At 50.2% G+C, this 23,601-nt stretch overlaps 4 protein-coding genes across 5 annotated transcripts; 1 reads left to right on the top strand and 3 right to left on the bottom strand.

Moving 5' to 3' along the window:
• Window positions 1–233: 233 nt before the first annotated feature.
• Window positions 234–2,854, bottom strand: LOC120707769. 2 transcript variants are annotated; one of them, XM_039992775.1, is made up of 3 exons: window positions 2,389–2,854; window positions 2,139–2,289; window positions 234–1,376 (listed from the first exon to the last, which is right to left on the bottom strand). In XM_039992775.1, the coding sequence occupies exons 1-3, from the start codon at window positions 2,498–2,500 to the stop codon at window positions 1,364–1,366; spliced, it is 276 nt and encodes a 91-aa protein (XP_039848709.1). In that variant the 5' UTR covers window positions 2,501–2,854; the 3' UTR covers window positions 234–1,363. The 2 variants fall into 2 exon arrangements, with proteins under 2 accessions (XP_039848709.1, XP_039848708.1); XM_039992774.1 differs by lacking the exon at window positions 234–1,376 and having other exon boundaries at window positions 1,541–2,289.
• A 1,841-nt stretch (window positions 2,855–4,695) lies between these two features.
• Window positions 4,696–6,489, top strand: LOC120707768 (F-box/kelch-repeat protein At1g23390-like). The gene has a single exon (XM_039992773.1). The coding sequence runs from the start codon at window positions 4,863–4,865 to the stop codon at window positions 6,117–6,119; it is 1,257 nt and encodes a 418-aa protein (XP_039848707.1). The 5' UTR covers window positions 4,696–4,862; the 3' UTR covers window positions 6,120–6,489.
• Window positions 6,490–10,442: 3,953 nt separating this feature from the next.
• LOC120707767 lies at window positions 10,443–13,749 on the bottom strand. Its single transcript, XM_039992772.1, has 5 exons — window positions 13,518–13,749; window positions 13,065–13,119; window positions 12,597–12,986; window positions 11,768–12,105; window positions 10,443–11,033 (listed from the first exon to the last, which is right to left on the bottom strand). Exons 1-5 carry the CDS (start codon window positions 13,635–13,637, stop codon window positions 10,818–10,820), a joined length of 1,119 nt encoding a protein of 372 aa, XP_039848706.1. The 5' UTR covers window positions 13,638–13,749; the 3' UTR covers window positions 10,443–10,817.
• Window positions 13,750–16,332: 2,583 nt separating this feature from the next.
• Window positions 16,333–18,116, bottom strand: LOC120710705 (high-affinity nitrate transporter 2.3-like). Its single transcript, XM_039996301.1, has one exon. The coding sequence runs from the start codon at window positions 18,066–18,068 to the stop codon at window positions 16,521–16,523; it is 1,548 nt and encodes a 515-aa protein (XP_039852235.1). The 5' UTR covers window positions 18,069–18,116; the 3' UTR covers window positions 16,333–16,520.
• Between the last annotated feature and the right edge of the window lie 5,485 nt (window positions 18,117–23,601).

Below are 23,601 nucleotides of genomic sequence, written 5' to 3'. Positions count from 1 at the left end.
TGGTAGGGGAACTGGACAAGTCAATCATGCTGTGATGCCTCACCAGAACTATTTAGCTCGCCAGGGTCCCTAGTTTAAAGTGTTTCAGGCCCGCTTGGGACTTGGGTCTTCAAGTCGTCAAACATCTATGATCACTAGAACATTCGGTGCGCGATGCACGCCCTACCATTTCAACAATCAAATCCAGCAATAGAATCAATTAAACATTGGAGAGCACGAATGCGCGCTTAATGTTTAAGCATTTGAGGAATGCTCAAGTTTGTAAATTTCTCCAAAGAATTTGTTACAGGCAAAACAATCTTAACGCATACCATCCATCCTCTGGATGCAGCAGCTTCTATTGGCAATTTACCATCCTATAAAGGAACCACACAAGAAAATTAGAAATAAATACTGTGAGCAATTTTATCTTTTTTTTCTAGCCTCTCTGAGATCCTTTGGCAAGCCAAGCACAATAGCCTCTCTGTGCATCTATGAAATGATCATCATATAGATAAGAAAAACTTTTGAACTTTGGCTGTGTGAGTAGGAATAGGAAAGTATTCTTTAGGATATCCAAGGGTAATTTTAGCAATTGAGAAGGGGAAGAAAGGACAATATGGCTGTTGTAATTGCTAATATACAGAGATAGCTTAATCGTATTAGATAAAAAAGGGGACAATAGGGCTGTTGTAATTGCTAATATACAGAGATAGCTAAATCTTATTAGACAATATAGGAGGGAATGACATGCAATAGCTGTTATTCATTCACACGCCTTGTGCTCTATGCTGATAAATGCGAGTAATGCTAAATGCACTCGGTGGTAGAAGGAAAAAGTAGATTAACATCTGTGAAGGCTACAAATACATCCGGAGTGCATTGTTTTAATTGATCGAACACTGAGTAGTCTTATGACTTTGGATAATGCTTGTGGAAATTAAGAAACTGTATGGTGATTGGCAGCTTCGAGTTAGGTTTGAGTTCCAAATTGTACTTCCTGGCACTCCATATATAAAGTCCTCATTCCAAATTGTACTTCCTGGCAGGAACTGTTCATTGGCCATTGTCAAATTCACTTCAGGCAGACAAACTTGAAATCCCTTTGGCCATTGTCAAATTCACTTGAGGCAAACAAACTGATGAGAAGTCGTGCTTCAGAACAACATAGCTCGAGCCAGTGAAAACACGTGAGCTGTGCAGTCAACATATCAACTCCGACTTTGCCTCCGCTATGCACTGATATATTCTCTCCAATAACATATTATCCACATAGATCTCAAAAAACCCATTAGGTGAGAGCAGCTTCAGTCATCATCTTGACGAAATCGATCATCATTGTTGTCACCTAGAAATGAGCCGATGGTCTTGCGATGGATGCGGATCAATTTGTCATCCTGTGAAACATGAACGCAGAGATGGTGAATTAATTATGGTTAGTTCATTATGCAAGTTTAGTTCTGGTTATGGGACATGTGAATGACATAAGCAACCAGATATTTAAGTTGCAAATGATCTTTCAAAGAAAAGTTGAAAATGCATGCTCTAACTGGGACGCGTGTAGGAGTAGCAAGTAGCAGTCAAGTTGAACATACATGTACCAAGCAAGCGTTATGATATACAGAAGCAGCAAATGGTGTTCAACAGTATCTTAGCTGCAAGTACATTTGCTTGAAAAGAACATCAAGGTGCCACTGAACTGTTCAAAGCTGCCTCAACTTCTTGGACACACAAGACGTTTATGACAAACCCAAATGGCCAACCACTGTTCTCTGTTAGTTGTAGATGACATGTGGTAAAATCTAATTCTCTAAATTGGTAAAAAGTAGTAAATAGCATATTGAGAACATGGCTACTAATAGAACCTAATGACCGACGTAACTAATACAGATTAAATTCCAGTGGTAACTGCACTACACAATGATTCATGCAAGTCCCATTACATCTTTTATCTATCAGGCAAGCACCCAAATATGCAAAGCTGAGCCAAATCAGAATCCTTCTCCACAAGAAAACAAGAATGGCAAAGCAAATCTGCTGAACATCTCAGTAGCAATATATCATTCTGATTCCAAGGAATTCTAAACATGCAGGCCAAGCAATGCAATATAGACACGAGCAAGTAGAAGGAAAAAAATAGAGCAGAAAAGCCAAAGCACCTGTGGTTCTGTGGGGATCGGTTCTGCTCGCTCCTGATACACCTGCCGCCCCTGCGTTGTGTGGCTTTGCGGAGGAAAAATAGCCAGTTGGGCAGTCGCTGCCGCCCCGCCGATTCCCTGGCATACTTGGTCTCCTCAAGGAAGTTGCAATCTTTCCAAGAACAAGGCAGCAATTCAAGAGGCAGTCACTCGATTGCTGATAAGGAGGACGAGGAAGCAAAGGAGCAGACCAGGGATAGGAAAGGCTTACCAGAGACGTGCTGTTTATCATCGAATTGGGCGAGCTGGACGGGGTCGGTGCGGGGGCGCTTGCCGCCCAGCATCGCGACCGGCGGCATGGCCTCCTCCCCTTCCTCCTCCATGGCGACGCGCCCCTCCTGTGCTGATAAAACTGGAATTGAAGCCGGAGCCCGAGAAGGTGGCGCGCCCCTCCCTGTCGGTTTCTGAGGAGCTGGCGGCCGCCAAGGCCGCCTGGGAGGCGGTGCACGCCTCGGCGCAGCCGCTGGCCCAGGAGCAAGCGGGGGATGCGGTCGGCGGGGAGGCGCAAAGGGCGGAGCAGGAGGAGGAAGAGGCCTTCGAGAACGCGCTCACCGACGAGCAGCCGCAGGAGGTAGGTCGCGACCCTCCGGATCCACGCCGGCCCGTGCCGCGTGGAGGCGTGAGGGGCGCGGAGGGGAGCCGGGGAGGAGAGGGGAGGCGGCGACAGGGAGCAGGAGAGGGAGGCGGCAGGCGGTGGGGAGCCGGGGAGAGGAGAGGGGGTTAGGGCTGGGGGCTGCGGGAGGGGGTTGCTGCAAAAAGTGCATCGCGGGGTGTTTTCTGTAAAGATTCGATCATTATCGAATTTTTTCTTCTTTGTGTCGAAATAAAAATTACTTTGAGGGTCTAAGTGAAAAATAAATGAACGGGTATCATGCACTCTGAACGAGATGTGTTTATTTGTGATTCTTGAAACTTGAAGGGCTTTTTTGTAAAACATCCTAAGCTCGGGGGAGCGACACGTGTACCCTTTTCTGGCGTGAAAGGCGGAGGGGAGAGCAAACGGGGGCAGGTTTTAATCAACCTGATTGCACGCGCACGAAAGGATCTCTAGCCTAACGATTATTAGAGCATCCGAGAAGCATCCAGTAGGTCCGGATTTGAATTTTTGCTGGAGCGAATTTACAGTATTGGTGTTAAAAGAAAAAGAAAAGGTCCGGTTTACACCCTCCAACTATCGCAAAAATTTGATTTTCAACTTTCAACTGCGAAATCGGACAACAAAAGCTATTCAACTGTCAAAACCGGATAAATTTGGCCCTTAAGGTGGTTTTCTATTTTGTGACAATTAAAAATATTCAATTTTACATTAAAAATTTATAAGTAATTCATTTTAAGTCAAAAAATTATGAATGGGTATCAAAAGTTTTTAAAAAAATGTAATCTATCTATTGTCACATGACTTGTGAGCTATTCAGATTTAATTTTTTTATGTTCATAATATTTGGTTGCTTGCAGTTATGTCTATTATTTTTAATAACTAAGATTCAAATGGAGCAATAATAGATATGTTACATTTTTAGAAAAATTTTGATACTAGTTTCATATTTTTCTGATTTAAAGTGAATTAGTTTTGATTTTTTAGATCTAACTAGATTCATTCAATTTTTTTAGAAAATGCAAAACCACCCCAGGGGCCAAATTTATCCGGTTTTGATAGTTGGATGGCCTATTTTGTCCGGTTTCGTAGTTGAAGGTAATCAGACTTTTGCGATAGTTCGAGGGTGAAAATTGGACTTTCTCTAAAAAAACCCTCGCTGGCAAAAGCTAGGGTTCAGGATCCAAAATTGTCTTCTACCTTAATCAAAATGCTTTGGGAGGATCTTCCGGGACGGATTCAGATTTTTTTCAATCATTGCAGGCATCCAAAAATATCTTCTTGTTCTCATCACTCAGCACTAGCTTATACCCCACTTGAGATGGCAAGCCTGCTGCTGCTGGCGCTTATCTAGCTAACTATCTCGATGGTGAATCGTATTCGCATCTATACGAATACGAGGTTACATCCCGAGTCACGCTCACACGGCTGCTATGTTGTTTAGCATCATCTGGTTACTCGCTAGCAGCGCGACAAGCTAAGCCCAACCACTGCGCACGATGATAACGTTTTCCAATTTCTGAATTCTCCCTGGCGAAACGATAAGTCTCGACGTCGTTTTTATGCTCACTGTAGCTGTGATATCCAAGGATCAATTGCCCTCCATCCCCGCCGGGCCCCATACTCTTATCCAGGGGCGGATGCACACCCGGGGCCACCCGTGCCATGGCCCGGGGTTCGGCCCAAATTTTTTTCATTTTGCAGTAGCTTCTACCTCTGGATTTGGATCAATTGCTAAAGAAGGACTTGGATCAATTGCTGAAGAAGAATAAATATATTACTTCGCGATGACGCTTTTTGTATGTTATCTATCTTTCCGTTTATATTTTCATGTATTTTTTGAACTGTGAGTTTGTGGACGTCTATACTTAAAACTCGGCCCGGAGTTCAACTCAATCCTGGTTCCGCCACTGCTCTTATCCCCATTTCCATTTGGCCCCGCGGCGCCGCTCGGCCGCTCGTGGTTTTTCCACTCAAAGACTAGACACCCCGCTCCTCTATTTAGCCTTGCGCCCCGGAGCAGGGCCCCCGATCGGAAGCGATCACACGCTGCGTGCTAGCGAAGCCCAAGCCTCGCGGGGGAGAAGGCAATGGGCGTCGGCGTCCGAGCTCACGACCTCAACAAGCACCGGCGCCACCAGGACGCGCGCGAGGCCGGCGCCGCGCCGCAGCTCGCGGCGGCGTACCTCTACGGCGACGTGCTCGAGTCGGTGGTGGAGCGGGTGCCCGCGCCGGACCTCGCCGCCGCGGCGCGGGTCTCGCGGGAGTGGCTCCGCGCGGTGCGCGCCGCGCTGCGCCGCCGCCCGCGCCGCCTGCCCTGGCTCGTGGCCCACGTCCAGGCGCGCGGGGGCCGCCGCTGCGCCGCGGCCTACGACCCGCGCGCGGGCGCCTGGCTCGCCGTGCCGGCGCCGCCGCGCCACGCCGCGCCGTCGCACGTCCGCCTCGTGCGCGGCGCGCGCGGGGACCGCGTCTGCGCGCTCTCGCTCTCGGGCCTCGCCGTTGCGGGGGACCCGCTCGGGGCCGCCGCGTGCGTCGCCATGGGGGCGCCCCGCGTGTGGCGCGTCGACCCGGTGCTCGCGGCCGTGGGCGACCGCGTCGTCGCGCTCGGCGGCGCGTGCCGGCTCGCGCTGGCGGAGGGCGAGGACGAGGCGGTGGTGGAGGTCCACGAGGGCGGCGGGTGGGCGCCCTGCGAGCCCATGCCCGGCGCGCTCAGGGACTCGGCCTCCGCGACGTGGCTCGCGGCGGCGGCCACGGACCAGCGGGTGTACCTGGTGGAGAGGGCCACCGGGTGGGCGAGCTGGTTCGACCCGGCGAAGCGGCTGTGGGGCCCCACCCGCCGCCTCGGGCCCGACCCCGCCGTCACCGCGTGGGGCGTCGCGCCCGGCCGCGCCGGCGCCGGCGAGCGGCTCGTCCTGTTCGGTGCGAAGCGGGCGGACAAGGAAGCAGAGTGCACGGCCGTGATCCAGGCGTGGGAGGTGGACGGCGACACTCTGGAGCCGACCCCTTCCGCGTCGAGCGATGCAATGCCGCCGGAGCTGTCGGACAGGCTGTTCCCTCGCGAGGACGACGAAGAGGATCCCGACGACATCGACGACCCCGAGCCGCTGTCCATCGGGGTTTGCGGCAACGCCACGGGAGGGTACGTGTACAATGGGGCCGAGCCGTCGCGCGGCGCGGTGCTCTACGAGCTCCGGGAGGAAGGGAAGGCCACCGCCGTGGCGCGGTGGGAGTGGGTGCCGTGCGCGCCCGCCGTGCAGGCCGAGCCGCTGGGCCGCGCCATCCTCGCGTGCTCGCCGGTGGGGCTGGATGAGCTGGCGCTCGCCGTTGGGGCGAGGGGCCCACACTGACGCACGGCCGCACACCGAATCAAATCAATCAATCAATCCCTGATTTGCAACTTGCAAGCAAAGCTGGAGAAGAAGACGATCTTTTGTAACCGCAAATTTGATCGCGAGGTGTTGCAGCATGTCCTTGTCTTCTTTTTGACTTGGAAGTTCATTGCTGAGAATTTTATTAGCTCGCGAGAATGCAGCTGATAATTTATTGGACAACACAAAATGCAGCTGCCGAGGATTGTTATAAGCTATACGTGCAGCGCCCAAGAATTCGAGAATAAAGGCAAACGGATTCCTCGAAAACTCGAGACCTAATAGGAGTATCACTTTGTCACAAACGGGTGAATTTGACATGGTTTTAAACGCAACTCCGATTACGAAACTAGTATCCACATATCCACTCATACTATGATGTCCAATCTTGATCTGCCCGCAACCCAAAACGTCACACTACTTGTTTATGAGAAACTCAATTGTAGTGCAGACAAACTAAAACGTCATCGTTTTATCACCACGGGGAATGCTGATTTGCTCCTTTACCATGACTTAAACATGGTTCGAAAAAAACAAGAGTTAAAGAAAATCTCTATCGGCCATGACCGATTTTAAGTAACTTCTAAGAAATGTTTGAGCGGACTCGGAATTTTGTATTGTCAATGTTATTATTATTTTAATATAATTTATCTTCGATCATTCAACTATCAAAACCGTTCACATTTGACCATCCGGCGGTTTTACTAACAAGGACGCCACGTGAAGGTGGGCCCACTTGTCACCGTTACCCCTCTCTTTTCTCTCTATCTCCCTCTTTCTCTCTCCTCCCTTCAGACGGCCGCCAGCGGGATGACAGAGGCCCAGCGGCTGGCGAGTGGAGCAGGGACCTGTGGGCTGGCGGACGGTGGGCACAAGAGCCAGGTTTGGAGACCGGAGCAGGGACCGGCGGTCGGCCGGGTGGCAGGCGTGGGTCGCGGCGGCGTTGGCGGCTCGGCCTCCCCTGCCTCACGCCGTCTGCGCCTTGTCCGGTAGAGGGCGGAGTGGATCCGCACCGGCCTACTCGCCGGAGCGCCAGCGCTGGGCCTGGCAGGAGGCTCCCCTGCGCGCCCTCGATCTGCTCCGCAAACGCTGCGCGGGGGCTTCGCCTCCGCACCACACGTGCTTCCGTCGCCGTCCCGCGCCCACACCGATCTCCGCCGCCGCCCCTGGCTGCCGGGTGGAGGCGCTCGCCCACGCGCGGCTGGCGTAGAGCTGGCGTGCCTGCGGAGGCGCGGTTCAGCCGCCCGCCGTTGAGCAGTCGCGCGCCCTCCCCGCCGTGAATGCCGTGCGGCCGTGTGCGTCGGCCATGGCCGCGGCTGGCCATGGCGGGCGAGGAGGCGGAGCGCGGCGATGCAAGGAGAGGGAGAGAGAGAGAGAGGAGGCCGTAGAGCTCGAGGTTGGCGAAGCTCACGGTAGAGGAAGGAGGGAGGAGGTGAGCAGGAAGGGGGAAGGAGGGAGGGAGAAGGGGCGAGGCGGTGGAGAGGTGGTGGAGGCGGCACTGGCATGTGGGCCCCACCTCCACGTGGCGTCTTTGTCAGTAAAATTGCTTTGAAAAATCGTTGTATGACCAAATGTGAACAATTTTAATAGTTGAGTGGTCGAAAATATCCGATTTTAGAGTTCGAACCGAACCTAAAATTTAATGGTCAAAAATGGAAACCTAAACAAAGGCTTTTCAGGATCTTGTACGATTTCGTTAGAGTCTAGATCGGTTAATTTTTCACGAATTCCAGGATCCCTTACCGAGGAAACCTAAACATCAATCAAGGCGTGGATACTCTAGTAGTAGTACTACAATTCTTCAATAGTACATCAATATCAAGGCTCTCGGAGCCAGTCGCGCGGATTGCGACGCAGGACGGACAAAGCGTGTCGATGTTTCCGCGGGAGACTGCGAACGAAACAACCAACGAACACAATGATCTTTATGGGCCGAATTGTTGAGGTCTGCCAGTTCATCCACATCCACTATTGGGCCTTACAAAGTTATTAATACTCGAGAAAAACCAGAGATGCCACTATATTCTGAATCTTACTCTAAAAAAAACCTATATTCTGAATATCGAAGAACTAGTTAGAGCAACTCGAACAGATTGATCTTCCTCTTTTTCCTTTCATACCATATAAAAAAAATTCTTTTTCTCAATTTCAACATATATGAAAGAAGTGCTCCAGCAAATTAATTTCCCCCCTTTCTATATGTAAAGGGAGATGCGATGCCTATCCTTTCTATTGGGGATTGGAGAGAAATTATTGGGAATTGGGAAAAAATAAAGAGAAATGGGGATGGAAAATCAATCTGTTGGAGTAGTTTTTTCAATATTAATCCTCTATATTGAGAAAAAAATGGAAAGTGAAAAGGAGAAGATCAATCTATTGGAGTTGCTCTTAGGGATCGAATCATGGATAAGTTAAACCCTTGACAGTTTCCTCCGAAGGAGAGGAAATGAGATAAATAAAATCTGACGGTCGCTCAAGGCAACACCGTGCGTCAACACAATCACTCCGCTGTGACAGATGGCTGGTACTGATTTGTTGTAAAAAAATACTGTTGGTTGGCTTGTGGCTGGTTTGATACGAGAGAAAATGTTATTAGCTGGTTGCAGCGGACACAGTGATCGTACCATTAATGACATTGTGATTTTCTGCCACTAGTACTAAGCTGCAGCTTGCCTGCCCCCTTTGCGTGTTCCCGTTAGTACTATGAGGTTAGCGTACAGGATTACGGCACGTCTGCACCGTCACCGACACCCTGGCGTCTACAAGGCGCCAGAAGGGGCAAGTTGCCGAGACTTTTCTCCGGCGAGTTACTCTCATAATTTAATGCCAATTGGGGCACTGCCCGCTGCCCGGGCTGCCCGCCCCGAAACCCTAGCGACCGATCCTAAGAGCAAACCATTTCCCCCAAAGAGGAGATGGGCAGGGGCAGCCTCCCTATAAAAGGCAAGACGACCTCAGAGTTTCAGCTACACCTCCATTGCGCCGTTCTTGGTAGAGAGTAGTAGCCGGGAATTGGAACTTTTACCTCTTATCTCTTGTGTTTTTTCGCGTGTACGGTTGAGGCCGTGCTCTCTTGCAGTTGCAGTGGGCTAGCGAGCTCTGTTTTCCTTCACCATGGTTTCTTCGTGTGGTGTCTTGAGCTTCATTTTCTTCTCCTTTTGTGGGTGTTGTTTGGTGCAACACTTTTGTGTCTGTGTTGCTGGTGCAAAAACTTCCAATCCGGCTGCGACGAATCTCGTCTGGGCAGCCCGGCCACCTTTTGCACATAAGGATGGGCTTGCTTCACTCTGCTAGAGGCTTGGAGTTCATATGCCTTCAATCCTCTAGATGAGGCGAGCGCACATCACGTGGTTTTGTTTACACCCCCTCCCCTTTGTTTCTGGAAACAGACTCCTTTTCCGCTTTGGAAGGTCCTGTCATTTTGCTTTTCAAAAAAGTCCTGCGATTTTTGTGGTGGGTCCTGTTTTCTTGTTGAGGCAGAAGGTCCTTGGATCTGCAAGTTTATGGTGGGTATATGACGTGATTCAAGAGCCGCCCAAACTGTCTTCTAGGATGAACCGATAACACTGCTAGATGTTAGTGTGAACAGAGTTCAAATGAAATACGATGGCTACATTTGCTTGTGACGAAGAAACTACTGCTTACAGTGAAAGTAAAACAAAAATGGTTTTTGCCCTTTTCTGTAAGCCGTGAAAACGATTTGGCTTCATTCTTTAAGAAAAAGAAACCTGCTGTTTGTCGGGAGGTGATTGTACAAAGCACAAAAACCTTCTAAAAAACACTAAAACACAGTGGTGGGACGAAAATTTGATGCCAGAAGCTGATGTCTTGATAGATATGATTCATAGGCTTCTGCAAGGGGAAATCTGATGCACACAATCGGTCAGCATTGTTGGAGGCCCCCCCCCCCCCCCCCCCCCCCCTAAAATTGCTTCTGGCGTTACAAAGCGAACGCTAGGATAGCAAAAATCTGAAAACAAAAAAGCATATTCGCAGAAGATGCTGTTTTAATCTATGTCGCGACGTGCTGCAAGTCCTGCCATGAGTAAACTAAAAGACATTTTACCTGCGAAAAGCAGCAAAATCATCACAGAAAAAGGCGATTCGGTTTTATGGTGCACCTAATGCAGGGAAAACTGAATCCAGTAGCATACCCTGAAGTATGTTTTTCCAAAGGCAAATGAAGGAATTACAATTACCAATACAAAAATGGGAGAAAGACAGAGAAGTCTGAATTATCTGGATTCAGCTCCACTGTATCCTAGCACATCGACAGGGAGTGACTAGACGCCAATGATATAATGGGTTGCCATCAGTTTGTGAATTCTATCTATTTTTACATGTGTTTTGCAGGGGTCTGGTGGAGCATTAAATCAAACTAAATCTACATATACATTCCGACAAAATTGATCCACAAGATGAGCATGGAAACACGTCATGCTGTGCATCAACATTCTACAGTGTGCACAGCTCAGACATCTTATTTTGCTGATTATTCGAATACAGCATCATTCCTACCAATTGTACAATTTCTCTGCAGTTAATCAGCCGTTGAGTGCATCAAGAAGCCCTAAAGCAATGTAAACCTTGCAAACATGTCAACCGACTCTGTGTAAACTAATTTACAGTAGGGAAGCTATCCCCATGTTCCAGAGTTTCTACCAAAGCTGCAAGAAGTCAGGGATCTGGAATGTCTGAAGAGGGAAGAAACCTCATCAGAAAGCTTGAGAGAGACCATACACAAATAACGCCAAGAATTTGAAGAACAGTCAGTAATGCTCCTAATGAGTTCATGATAGCCAGAGTTTGGTTTGTTGCCTCTGTTCCTCTGACAGAAAATGTGAGTGCCGTCACCAGCTGAGCTGCCCGGTTCAGTTGGTGAAGCCTGTACACCTGGAAGCAGGAGGAAAAACATATGCTGAGAACTTATTGAGAGCATCATGTAACATTTAAGTGCTAATCCATCCATATAAAACATAAACATGCAATTGCTTGATCATCCAGATGAGAAACAGCATTGCATAGACAGTCATGCTCATTACTAACCATGATTGAAAACACTCCATGCACCTATACCTTAGATGAGGGTAGCAAGATGTTAATAGCACAGATCTACAGACTAACAAGGAATCTGGATATTCTCATTTCTCCTTGTTGTCTTTAAACCCTTTTGGATAGAAATTTTTAGATCAACACAACAATATTATTGGCTTGTCATCGAATGGTTTTCCAAAAGCCTCAAATGTTTTGGTCTTTGCGACTCAACATGTCAAAAGGATGAACAGAGCATCATTTATCCATATTTTGCATAAATAAAAAATATCATAAACTTATCCACTAGACTACTTCAGTGGATTATATTTCTTATTTTTCACACTTCCTTGACACCGTTGCTACCATTCGATTCTTCAAAATGCTTCCCCAGAATTACTTGATACACTGATAATCACTTCCAAGTCCCAAAACCCAAACATCAGGTATGATTAATCAGATCAGACTAAAGAGACGGAATAAAAGGATCTATGCTTTGCACCTATTTAAACTTGACTATAACCAGAAAGCACAAATAATGACACACTCAACTCGCAATGAAATCATACTAAGATGAATTTAAGAACAAAAATTACCTTGAAGATAATAGGGATAACTGGCCAAGAAGGTGATTTCCGATGCCGTGCATACTGTTCGAATGCAAACTGTACAACAAGTCCAACCAAATAAGGGGCAAGAGTCGCTGATGCTGCTGGTCCAGTCCAGGGCCACACCATGCCCATTGTTAAAAGTGGTATTATCAAGCTCAGAACCATTGTTGTAACTGAGGAAATACGGAAAAATCTGGATTTTGACCAAATGTAACTCTTTGGTGCTACTTGCTGCAGAGGTCTCCAGACTTTATCAATCAGGAAGACAAAAATTGCAACTCCTCCATAAAACAAAGCCTCGGTAAAGAACAGTATAAGAAAGTCTGCAAACAAGAATAAGAAATCCATCAAGTAATGCATTTGTCTGACTGTGGAAGGTGGTATTGCTGATCTTCTTTAGTAAATATGTCAAATTCTAACAACTGAATTATGTGAAAGATGCCAAGGATCATTTAGGCCATACATGGTGACACTATGAGCAGTATTTTGGGGGAGGGGGCCTGCAAGATATCGAGCAATGGGCAATGCAGGACCAACCTCTCTCTTGTATTTACTATAATTATTAATTACTTATATGTGCCTTCTGTCCAAAAACGAATGCTAAAACGAGAGAGAATATGATAGGGTAAACAGCATACTGTTTTTCATCTATTATTACTACTACATGGAACTAGAGATGCATAGAGCTGAGTTTACTACTGGAAGTCTGCAATTGATGAATACATGAGAGAAATTATTATGATTATTGAAACAATCATAATGTACAAACTACAAAGGAAACACCACCATCCTGGAACTATCAAACACAGCATACCTGTCAACAAGGAATCCTCAAACACGGCAGAGAGTACTTTGCGCAAGTAAAGAGATGGAAGAACCAAGAACGAAACAAGGATAGTTGGGCCAATAAACCAAACTAATCTAGATGCTTCCTTGCCAGGATGTGGCACACTCTCCACTGCTTTCTTTTGGATGTTGCTTCCTTCGAACGAGATGAATCCTGGTTTCCCAGCACCTCTGCCAGTGAAGTAGGAGGAGCTTTCAGATGCAGGGGCCAATTTAACACCACTTTCTGTCTCTTGTGAAACCGGTGTGTCTGAGGTAACTGAAACGACTGGCTCCTGCTTATCGGTAGCAGCAAAGCATATAGGAGGCTTAAGACAGAACCTTCCACCATGGTTGGCGGCTCTGCTTAAAACTTGGCCTGTTAGCGTGAAGTAAAACATCAGCACAAAGTACTACTCGAATTCAGCAAAGTGCTTCCACAAAAGGAGATGGGTACCTAAATGCTGCGTCGTACTTCCAATGACTCTCTGAACTGGAAATGGCCTCGCAAACTGAGATACATGAGCCATGAAAGTACACTTGTCAGTACAAGTATATAACTAAATAAAAAAAAATTAAGCATCTCTTCAAGTTAATATCATGCAGAATTACACAGGTACTATATGCAGAATTACACTTGTGACTGTGGGCATGTGAAGCAAACTCTGGATGTTCTCTCTCTAAAATTTCAGGAGACTCGTTGCCATGTGGCCACCACACCAAAAGAGAGATTTGAGTCTTCCTTTCGGCTGGATCATATGTATACGTACGATGGATTCTACGAGCGCGCACCAAATGAAATAACCAAAGAAAAACCTAACGAATTCCCGGCCAAACAGACTACTATACCAAACAAGCAGCAGTCAGGGGGGATAATTTCTAGGTGTTTGAGGAGGAGGGGAGGAATTGCCTTGGAACAGGAGTAAGCAAGGGAGCCGAATCGGCAGCGAGGACAGGCGGAGGAGGCGGGCGCTGACGGGTAGGCGGCCCTCGGGCGGAGCCGGAGGGCGGGGCTCGCCACGGCAGCCATCGGCGTCCGCCTTCCGCTGTGTTATCTGCAGACTGCAGTGCAGCGGTGGGCGATTGGGGCGGAAGCAGGTGGAGCGGACGGTGGTGGGTGGGACGGGCGCCGCCGCACCCCGCACGCGCCCAGTCGCAGAGCTTGCCGGGGGGAGTGCGGCCGCTGGGCTCGGTTTGGCCCGGTCCGTTTGGTACTCGTGAGCATTGTAGGGCCGTGATTGGGCTAAGGTAGGCTGTGCGCCGGATAGGCCCAGTAGGATTTCTGTCTGTTGTCCGAGCCCGCTGCTGCTATCCGTCCACATCGAGTGTGCAAGGAAAAAGTTTTTTTTTTATCTTCATGAAATCTCAGTTTGCGAGTCCGCGTTTGCTCTCTGGTACTCTCTCTTCCAAATTATAGGTCGTTTGATTTTTTTACATCAAATTTAACCGCTCGTCTTATTCAAAAATTTTGTGCAAACATAGTCAAATTTAAGTCACTCTTGAAGAACTTGTATTGATAAAGCAATCCACAACAAAAGAAATGATGTTTTACATAAATTTTTGAATAAGACGAATGGTCAAATTTGAGGTTGAAAAAGTCAAACGACTTATAATTTGGAACGGAGGGAGTAGACTATATATAGTCCGTTTGCGATTCCTCGAATCGAACTCGCAAAACCATCCGTATTTCCTCTTTGGCTGGTTTTACTAAGTGGTTTTTCTCTCTCTTTTTTATATTTATTTTGGCTAATTTTTTTGAAAAATCTTAGTAAATCATATAAAAATTATAAGATGAAAAATTCATTTTTTTTGGACTCCACATGACTAGATCTAGGTAGTTAATATCACTACTACAAAATTCTATTTTGCGAGGCACTTAAAAATGGGCTCGGAGGCGGGTAGAAAAAAAAACCGCCTCGGTTAATAGCCAGCATTAACCGAGACGGTCATTTTTTATTAACCGAGACGGTTACATAAAACCGCCTCACAAAATCAATTAACCGAGGCGGCCAGCCATAAAATGACCGCCTCGATAAATCTACTATTTTCCGAGGCGGGTGGATTATAATGACCCGCCTGGGTTAATGGACCCAGCCCAATTTAAGCCCAAAGGAGCCCGATTGTTGAGAGAAATATATAAACAGATAAAACCCTAACCCACCCATCCACTCCCCAACCAGCCGCCACTTCCTCTACTCCCGCAGCCCCCGCAACCTCCCTCCCCACACGCAGCCCCCCTCCCTCCATCTTCTCCTTCCTCTACTCTCTCTCTATCTATCTCTCTCTCCCTCCACTCCCGCGCCGTGCGGTGGGGCGAGCACCGAGCGCTCGAGGCCACCAGCATTGGGCGCGCTCGCGGCGACCGCGACACTCGAGGCCACCCGTGCTCGCGGCGGCACTCAGGGCCACTAGTGCTCTGCGTGCGAGCGGCGGCCGCGCCGGCGCTCGAGGCCGTGGCGCGTAGGTGGCGGCGGCCTCGGCGGATGCTGGATCCGGCGCCCGTCCGTGGCGAGGGCGCTGCGGCGGGGCGGGGCCGAGTCCGGGGGTGGTGGTGCCTGATCCGGCGGCGGTGCAGGGATCCGGCCGCCCCCTCCCTCCGCACCTCTACTCCAAGCGCTCGGCGGGCAAGGCGTGCGTGCGGCGGCGCGGCTGCCGCGGATGGGCCACGAAGAAGGCGGCGCGCGGACGTCCCCTCCTCGACCTCCCTCTCGGTCCCGGCGGCCCCCTTCCCGACGCTCCCTTCCGGCGGACGGCTGCTGCAGGGCCAGATCTGGCGGTGGCGGGGCCGGATCCGGCAGCGGCGCCCCCGGATCCGGCCTTCCTCGGCGGCGGAGGCGCGGCGGCGGCCGCCTCCCCATGGATGGGCTCGGCGGGCCTGTCCACGGGCTTTCTGTTTTTTTTCTATTTCATTAACCGAGGCGGGCAAGCAACCGCCTCAGAAAATAGTGTATTTACCACGACGATATGTCCGAGGCGGTTGCCAAAAATGCCTCGGTTAAATGTTTTTGCCCGCCTCGGTTAATGTTTTTTTAGTAGTGTATATTACTCCCTTCGTTCTAAATTATAAGTCGTTTGGCTTTTTCAACCTCAAGTTTGACCACTCGTCTTATTCAAAAATTTATGCAAAACATTACTTCTTTTGTTGTGGATTGCTTTATCAATACAAGTTCTTCAAGAGTGACTTAAATTTGACTATATTTGCACAAAATTTTTGAATAAGACGAGTGGTCAAACTTGATGTCAAAAAAGTCAAACGACCTATAATTTGGAACGGAGGGAGTTTATGATATACTTTAGTACATAACTAATCCTGTAGATATATAAATTTCTATAATTAATTTGCAGTTACAGTTTGTGTGGTCCAATTACGGTGAAAATTTTATGTTGGCCTAACCATTACATTCTTGAGATGTAATAAAAATTTCATACTCATTTGATCATACATGACTGAGTTATAGATTTGTCTTGTTAAACCTAGATAAATATATAGATAAACCTAGACAAAACTATAAATTAGGCATGCACGATCAAATGTGCATGGAATTTTTATTGTAGATCAAGAATGTAATGACCAGTTTGCGCGATCAAACCTAGATAAATAACGCACGGGCACTAATATCCGATACTTATATCAACTTTGTTCATTATTTGCCCGGTATATATAGAGAGAGTTACGATGACAAAAAGTAGCACAGTTTACAAAGTGAAAACCAGGCGCCACAAACTGCAACCACACGCAGAAAAAGCCCTGGACGTCGCACACAAAGATACATCATACATCCCCGTTTGGCACGAGCCTGCACAGCTACCGCCCGGGAACGGTGCATATGCCATCTATCCGCACGCGGGACATCGCTCATCATACGTATACAGGCACTTCTTTGATATAGATCTTCTTGTTCCTCGGAAAGTTTCACACGTCGGCCGGCGAGGACTCCATGGGCTGGATGCCCGACGCCGCGCTCCGTCCGCCCTCGCGCACGCTGTTCTCCGCGAAGCGCACGCTCCCGGCGTTGTAGCCCTTGTCGCGCTCCTCCGCCGTCCACTCCCGGTTGTAGTAGTCCTCCGCCGTCACCCCCGGGCGCGGCCCCGCCAGCATGCCGCCCCACTGCGGGAAGTAGATGAGCGCGGTGGGCAGTGTGCACGCGATGATCATGACCCCCATGTACATGATCCCCGTCTCCGTCTTGTACCTGGAGCCGTGGAAGAAGATGTACTGCGTGAGTACGGCGCCCAAGCTGCCGCCGCCGCCCGTCATGCCGTTGACGAGCCCCAGCGCCCGCCGCGAGACGAAGGGCACCACGCCGAAGGTGAGGCCCTCGGCGGCCTGCACGAACAGGGAGAATAGGATCATGACGGCCACGGACGCGGCGAAGGAGCCGCTCACGAGGCCGAGCACGATGCACAGGACGCCCTCGATGGTCTGGATGGCCCACAGCCCCCACAGCCTGCCGCGCATGCCGAACCGTCTGGAGAGCCCGTCGGACATGCTCCCGCCGACGGGGCGGGAGACGAGGTTCACCATCCCGAAGCTGGCGGCGATGAGCCCGGCCGTCTGGAGGTTGACGCCGAACAGGTCGAAGAAGTACTGCGCGATGATGTTGTTCACGGTCAGCTCCACGCCGAAGCAGTAGCCGTAGAGGAGCGCCAGGATCCAGGCCCGGTAGTTGCCGACGCCGTGGCGGAGCACGCTGCCGACGCTGGCCCTGTGCATCTCCCCGCTCCTGTGCAGCTTCCGGTAGTTGCCGTCGGGCATGTCCTGCCCGAACGCCAGCACCGCGAGGGCGGAGCACGACTGCATCAGGGCCGGGATGAAGAAGGCCAAGCGCCACGCCGTGAACGGCGTGCTCCCGGCCCTGAGGATGGCCTGGTACACCAGCGGCATGAGCAGCTGCACGATGCCGCCGCCGAGGTTGCCCCACCCGCCGGCATAGCCGTTGGCCAGCCCGACCTTGTTGGACGAGAACATGGAGCTCATCCAGAACTGCGTGGACACGAACGACGCGAGCGAGATGCCCGTGAAGAAGCGCGCGAGCAGGAACGCCGACGCCGAGTTCATGATGGAGGAGCAGTAGACGGCGGGCGTGGTGAGGAGGATGATGGCCGCCGACGCGAGGCGGGGCCCGACGAGGTCGCACGCCGTGCCCATGGCGAGGCGCGCGAACACCGCGCCGGACACGGACGCGATCCCGGCGTTGCCGATGTCCGTGGCCGTGAGGTCCAGCGTGTCGCGGATGAGCGGCAGCAGCGGCGGGGCCGCGAAGGTGGACACGAAGCAGCAGAAGAAGGAGAACCACGCCATGTGGAAGGCGCTCATGTGCGGCCTCTCCAGGGAGAAGAGCCAGAACTCGGTGGCCTTGTTGTCCGAGTCCACCGGCATCCGGAACCGCGGCTTGGAGGACGCCGTCTCGGCGCCGTCCACCGCCATCGCCGCCGGCTTGAACTCGCTCTCCGCCGCCATGGGCACCCAAGTCCCAACAACTACAGGTGGGGTGGTAGTGGTACTGTGAATTTGTACTTGGCTGTACGGATGCAACCCGGCCTGGGCCGTGTTTATATAGCGCGGCGGAGCCGGGAGCGCGCGCAAGTGGGCAGATCGGGCGCCGTGTTTGGGGACGGCGAGGGGGCAACGGGGAAGGAATAAAGATTTGACGCGCCCGGCAGCGTGATCCTATGGGGCCATCGGAAGGCCGCCGGCGCGCACGGCAGCGGCGTGCTCCGTCGCACCGCCGCTGGTGGATGGCGCTCGTTGCGGTGGCTCTCCGAGTCGGAGGTTTCGTTGGTGAGCTTGTCGTGGCAGTTGCGTTGCGTTGCGTTGCGCCTCCCTCTGACTTTTGGTGGTTTAGACTTTGGACTTTGGAGGGAGGCCACCTACCTACATCAGGTCAGGTCCCAGAGCCCAGGAGAGCCAGGATCAGGACTGGCCAGGATCCCCTCGTTGGCAATGGCACCTGCAGAGTGTTACTGGCACGTTCCTTCGGACGAGACTCCTTACGGGTGGGGTCGATCCTGCACATCAGATGATGAACAGGATCTCAGCTCATGGAATGGATCCACCTGTTTATTTAATATAACTATCGTCGATTCCCGTCTGCTAATAAGCATTCAGCTTGGTGATACGTTAGTCTCTGCTACCTTAACTCGCGATTTGCGATTTGGGAAACGAACGGCCGGGGCCAATGCGTGTACAACGGTCGGTCGGCAGCTGACGATGAAGGATCACAGCAGGACAGGCATGTTCTACGGGAGTTGCAAATTGCAATAGATATAGAGAGCATAGCTAGTAGTGTTTATCAAAAAGAAAAAAAATAGATAGAGAGCATAATTACGCATGAATGTGATTACGCATAATTCATGTCAACCGCGCCCCCTGACCAGATATGCAGCTCGAATCCAAATGGTCCGTCACATGGATGCACGGAATGGACGACCTGATCAACCTAGGCACGCATGGCCTTTCAACTCCTCCATAGCGGCGACCCGAGCAGGTGAATGTGGCAACTCGATCGATCGGCGACCTGTACTGTGGCCAGGCCGGCTGCAGACAGTTCCTCAACAATCCTCGGCCAGGCGCCTCTGTGTGCGCGTTTGGTTGGCTGTACCTCCGCATGCGAGAATAGACGCTTGATTGGTTGGCGTATTCGACGGGCCTCTGCGCATGCAGGGAGACTCACTACCAGAAATCGTGCGTTTGCCGTGTGCCCAGAGATTTGCCTTGGGCTAAACCTCGGGCACCCGACAAACATAGTGTTTGCCGTGTGCAGACCAAAGCAGCACACGGTAAAGGAAAGTCACACGGCAAACCAAGTTTTTGCCGTGTGCCACTCTCCAAAACGCACGGCAAACTCTAGTCACACGGCATCATTGCTTCTTTGACGTGAGCCAGCAGAGGAAATACACGGTGAAAGTTTGGCACACGGCAAACACATGCGTTTGCCGTGTGCCAAAAATCAAACACTCGGCAAACACACGTTTTGCCGTGTGCCTTAGTGGAGCACACGGCAAACATGTGGGAAAAAATTGAATTTGCCCTCTAAAATTTTTCTGCTAGACACATATAATGTATGTTACTTCGTTTTAAATTTTGCTATATTTCACATGAAGTTTGCCATATTTAGTACTTTAGTTTCATTAATCGAATTTCTTGGTGATTGAACTGGGAGTTTATTAAATAGTGGAATATAATGCATCAAAAAAATCATATTCATGTTATGGAGTACAATGTGAGGATATATGCCTAAAACAGAAGTAAGTTATGAAGATCTTGTTCACGACACATGAGCACAAATGTTTTGAAGAATCGTTTTATATTTTTATTAAAAGCAAATGAATTTTGAAAATTATAAAACTTGTCATGGTATTATGATTTCATGCATGGACACTATGGTAAAAATTTGGGAAAGTTTTGCACAAGTTTTTCAGTATAGATGTTAGAAATCGGAACATCTCTATAGAGGTTCCGTATATTTGTAACTAAGTCTTTACCATTTGAACTCAATGTTTGCAACGAAATGCGTGTTGACTTTCAAATTTTTTCTATTGGCAAACCAGCACTTAGTTGATTTCATGCCAAGTTTTGGTTATTTTTTGGATCAGTTTGGTAATTACCAATTTATTTTGCAACTAAATAATCTCATGTGATATATATTGAATTTGAGCTAAAAGTGCATGAAATAATGTTTTGTATTACATAAAACCAGAAAAGATTAACTTTGGCAAAGAATCAAAAATACTTTTTCAAAGGGACAAAATGTGACAAACAAACTTTACAAACATGAACTTATAGGAAAAATATTGGAAAAAAAAGAGATAGTTGGTTTGCCGTGTGCCCTGCAGGAGGCACACGGTAAACTCAGCGTGGCCGACGTGGCATGTTTGCCGTGTGCCAGATCGGGGACACACGGCAAACCTTCCCTTTTTGCCGTGTGATAGATCGGGGGCACACGGCAAAAAGGGCAGCTGGCCCTTATCCAAATCGAGCTCGTCCCGACTGCGCGCCTCCCGACCACACGCTTGTCCCGACCGCCTCGCCCCGCCCCGCGCCACCCCGCTCCGCCGCGCCACGCCCCGACGCGCCACGCCGCCCCGCCGCGCCATCCCGCCCCGCACGCCCCACCCCGCGGCGCCCCGCCCCGCCCCGCGCCACGCCCCGTCTCGTCGCGCCACCCCGGCTGGCCACGCCGCCGCCGCACCTCCCCGCCGCGCCACCCCGCCCCATCGCGCCACCGCCCCGCCACCCCGCCCCATCGCGCCACCGCCCCGCCACCCCGCCGCGGCACCCCGCTCCCCGGCCAACGGCCCCGGCTCGCAGTGCCGCGCTGCCCCACCGGCACCGGCCCGGCCCGCCACGACTCCCCGCAGCCCGAGGGGACGCGGTTGCCCGGGGCCCCTCTGCCCGAGTCTCGCCGCCGGCCCCCGGCGCCGCCGCAGGCTGGGCCCGGGCATCGCCGCCGAGACGTGGCGCCGCCGCAGGCCAAGCCCCGGCCGCCCTCCACCCCGGCAGCCCCGGACGACCTCCTCCTACCTCAACCCCGCCGGCCCCAGCCACACTCCACACCGCCGGCGCCCGCTGACCTCCTCCCACCTCTATGCTGGTGATTTTTTTGGCCATTTCTTTGTCATTTCATTGCAATTGATGCAAATGTGTATGGATAATATAGCTGTATTTTTTCTATTTGCATGAAATTAAAGGAAAAAGATAGTGAAATTGACCTCACATGCCGCACTAGTGGTATTTATGGAAATAATTATGCACTAGTGTAATAAATAAATTGACCTCACATGAAATTATAATCTTTGTAGGATTTAATGTTGCAGTACATATACGCCATCTTGTTGAGCTGTGGCGCCTGCACCAACACACGCGTCCCCGCCTCGCTTGCCGTCGAGCCCTAGGTGAGCATGTGAAAAAGGCCTTCGCTCCTTTTATTGTTCGAAGTAGATTATATGATCTAGTTGCCTGTGATGATATAATTTTTTACCTAGAATTGTTCTAGGTAACATATGATGATCTTGAGCTTGTGGCTGCATTAATTGTTACAAATCATGTAGTTATGCTTCTCATGATTGTCATCAAACCATGTGACACATCCATGCCTAAAGCAACTCTCGTTTGTGTTGATATGATGGTTGGGCTGGGTGTGTCACATGGTTCCATGTATATCATGAACCCCTTTTTTTGAGATGATTTCTCCCGCTGCACGTTCAAGATCAAATGAAACGAAACATATCTGAGGCATACAACATTAGTTCAATATTTTTTGTTGAGATGACTAATAGTAACAAATCGTTGATTATAATTTCACATATGTTATTCTTTTTCTGCAGGACCGAGCACCGCCACCTAGTTCCCGTCGCCGGCCTTTGCCACCTCAGTTTGCAGGACGTATAGCAAGGTGAGGCATACAAGACTCCGCTTTTCGTACCGCATGTTCGTATATCACATAACCTAGTTAGGCGTCTCCCGTTCGAAATAGATACGGATGGAAATATGCAAAACTTTGCATATGTACGACCGTATCTATTTCGAATTGTCCACATTTTTGGACAGCCCGAGGATGCGTAGATGGGGTTAGTTTCCACAGTCTACTCCCATTCGAGACAGAGAATCAGCATCATTTCCCCGTTGTTCTCCGGATACACAATCTCCCTTCTGGGACGTGTATTTGGAGAACAGCGGGGAAATGCTGCCGAAATTCTATCCTGGATCGGAGTAGAGCATATAAATCGACTCCAGCTACGCATCTTTGGGTGGGATTAGGACCTATCTTAACCTAGTAGAAAGTTTAGACATCGTGTAGAATATAATATTGTCTTTTATATTATATTACTCGTTGATATGATAGAGTATGGATGATTGTGCGTGGATGTACTCCGGTTGGAAACAAGGGGGGACTTGACCTTGGAGTGGATTCAGAAGACAGAGGCTTTCTTGGATCAAGCATTTTCAAAGGTTAAAGGAGGCTCATGCACTTGGTGTCCCTGCACGAAATGTGGAAACACGCGTCGACAGACACGGGAAAATATGACACAACATCTTTGTAATTATGGATTTACGAGAGACTATACCCGGTGGACCTACCATGGTGAAGCGAATCGTATGAGAGATGAGGTCATTAGGCAATGCATTGAAGATCATGATGCTGATGCCGGGGTAGGAGATATGTTAGATGACTTTCATGAAGCACACTTCGAGGGAGAACGTAGCGAGGAGGAGCCAGAGCCAACCGCGAAGGCGTACTATGACATGTTGGCTGCAGCACAAGAACCCCTTCATGGGCATACGAAGGTTTCACAACTGGATGTCATTGCACGCCTGATGGCCGTGAAGTCCCAGTTTACCCTGAGTCGAGATGTGTCGTGGTATGGCAAACCACAGCCGGGTGGCGTAGTGCACCCGTCTCAGCCCAGAGGGTGAGTACTCGGGGGCTAGCTAGGGCTAGTTCGATCTCGCTCAAGAACACCAAGAACACGATGAACACACACCGGGTTTAGAGTGGTTCGGACCGCCGGAGCGTAATACCCTACGCCCACTGTGTGCTATAGTGCTCAAGACTGAAGAGCTTGGAGCTGAGTCCAGCGTGCGTCTGCGTGTGCTCTAGCCTGCTTAGAGTCTGTTTTTGTGTTTACTTAGCCTCAAGAGAATCTGAGAGATCTGTGTTCTAGCGGGCGTGCTCTCCCTTTTATATGTCCAAGGGGAGCACGCACACTGAGCGGGGCCCCGACATGTGGACCCGGCGATGTATTATAAACTACACTTTGGCCTTCAATGCCTCAGATCCGGAGATGTTGTCATCGGCTTCCGTGCGTAGCTTCTGACCAGGGATGGTCTTGAGCTGTCCTGTCAAAGTAGAGTCTAGCCTCTGCAGCCGCGCGTTGAGGTCATGATGAAGCGCCGAACTACTGACTCAGTCCACTATAGCAGCGTGCACTGTTGCTCCAGTCAGTAGTTGGTCATCATGACTCGTCGCCCATGCGCGCGGCGCTGAGTCTTT

The sequence above is a fragment of the Panicum virgatum genome, chromosome 5K, assembly GCF_016808335.1.
Source record: "Panicum virgatum strain AP13 chromosome 5K, P.virgatum_v5, whole genome shotgun sequence".
NCBI lineage: Eukaryota > Viridiplantae > Streptophyta > Magnoliopsida > Poales > Poaceae > Panicum > Panicum virgatum.
Note: the sequence above shows the minus strand (reverse complement) of the source record. Positions and strands in the feature narration are given on the sequence as shown.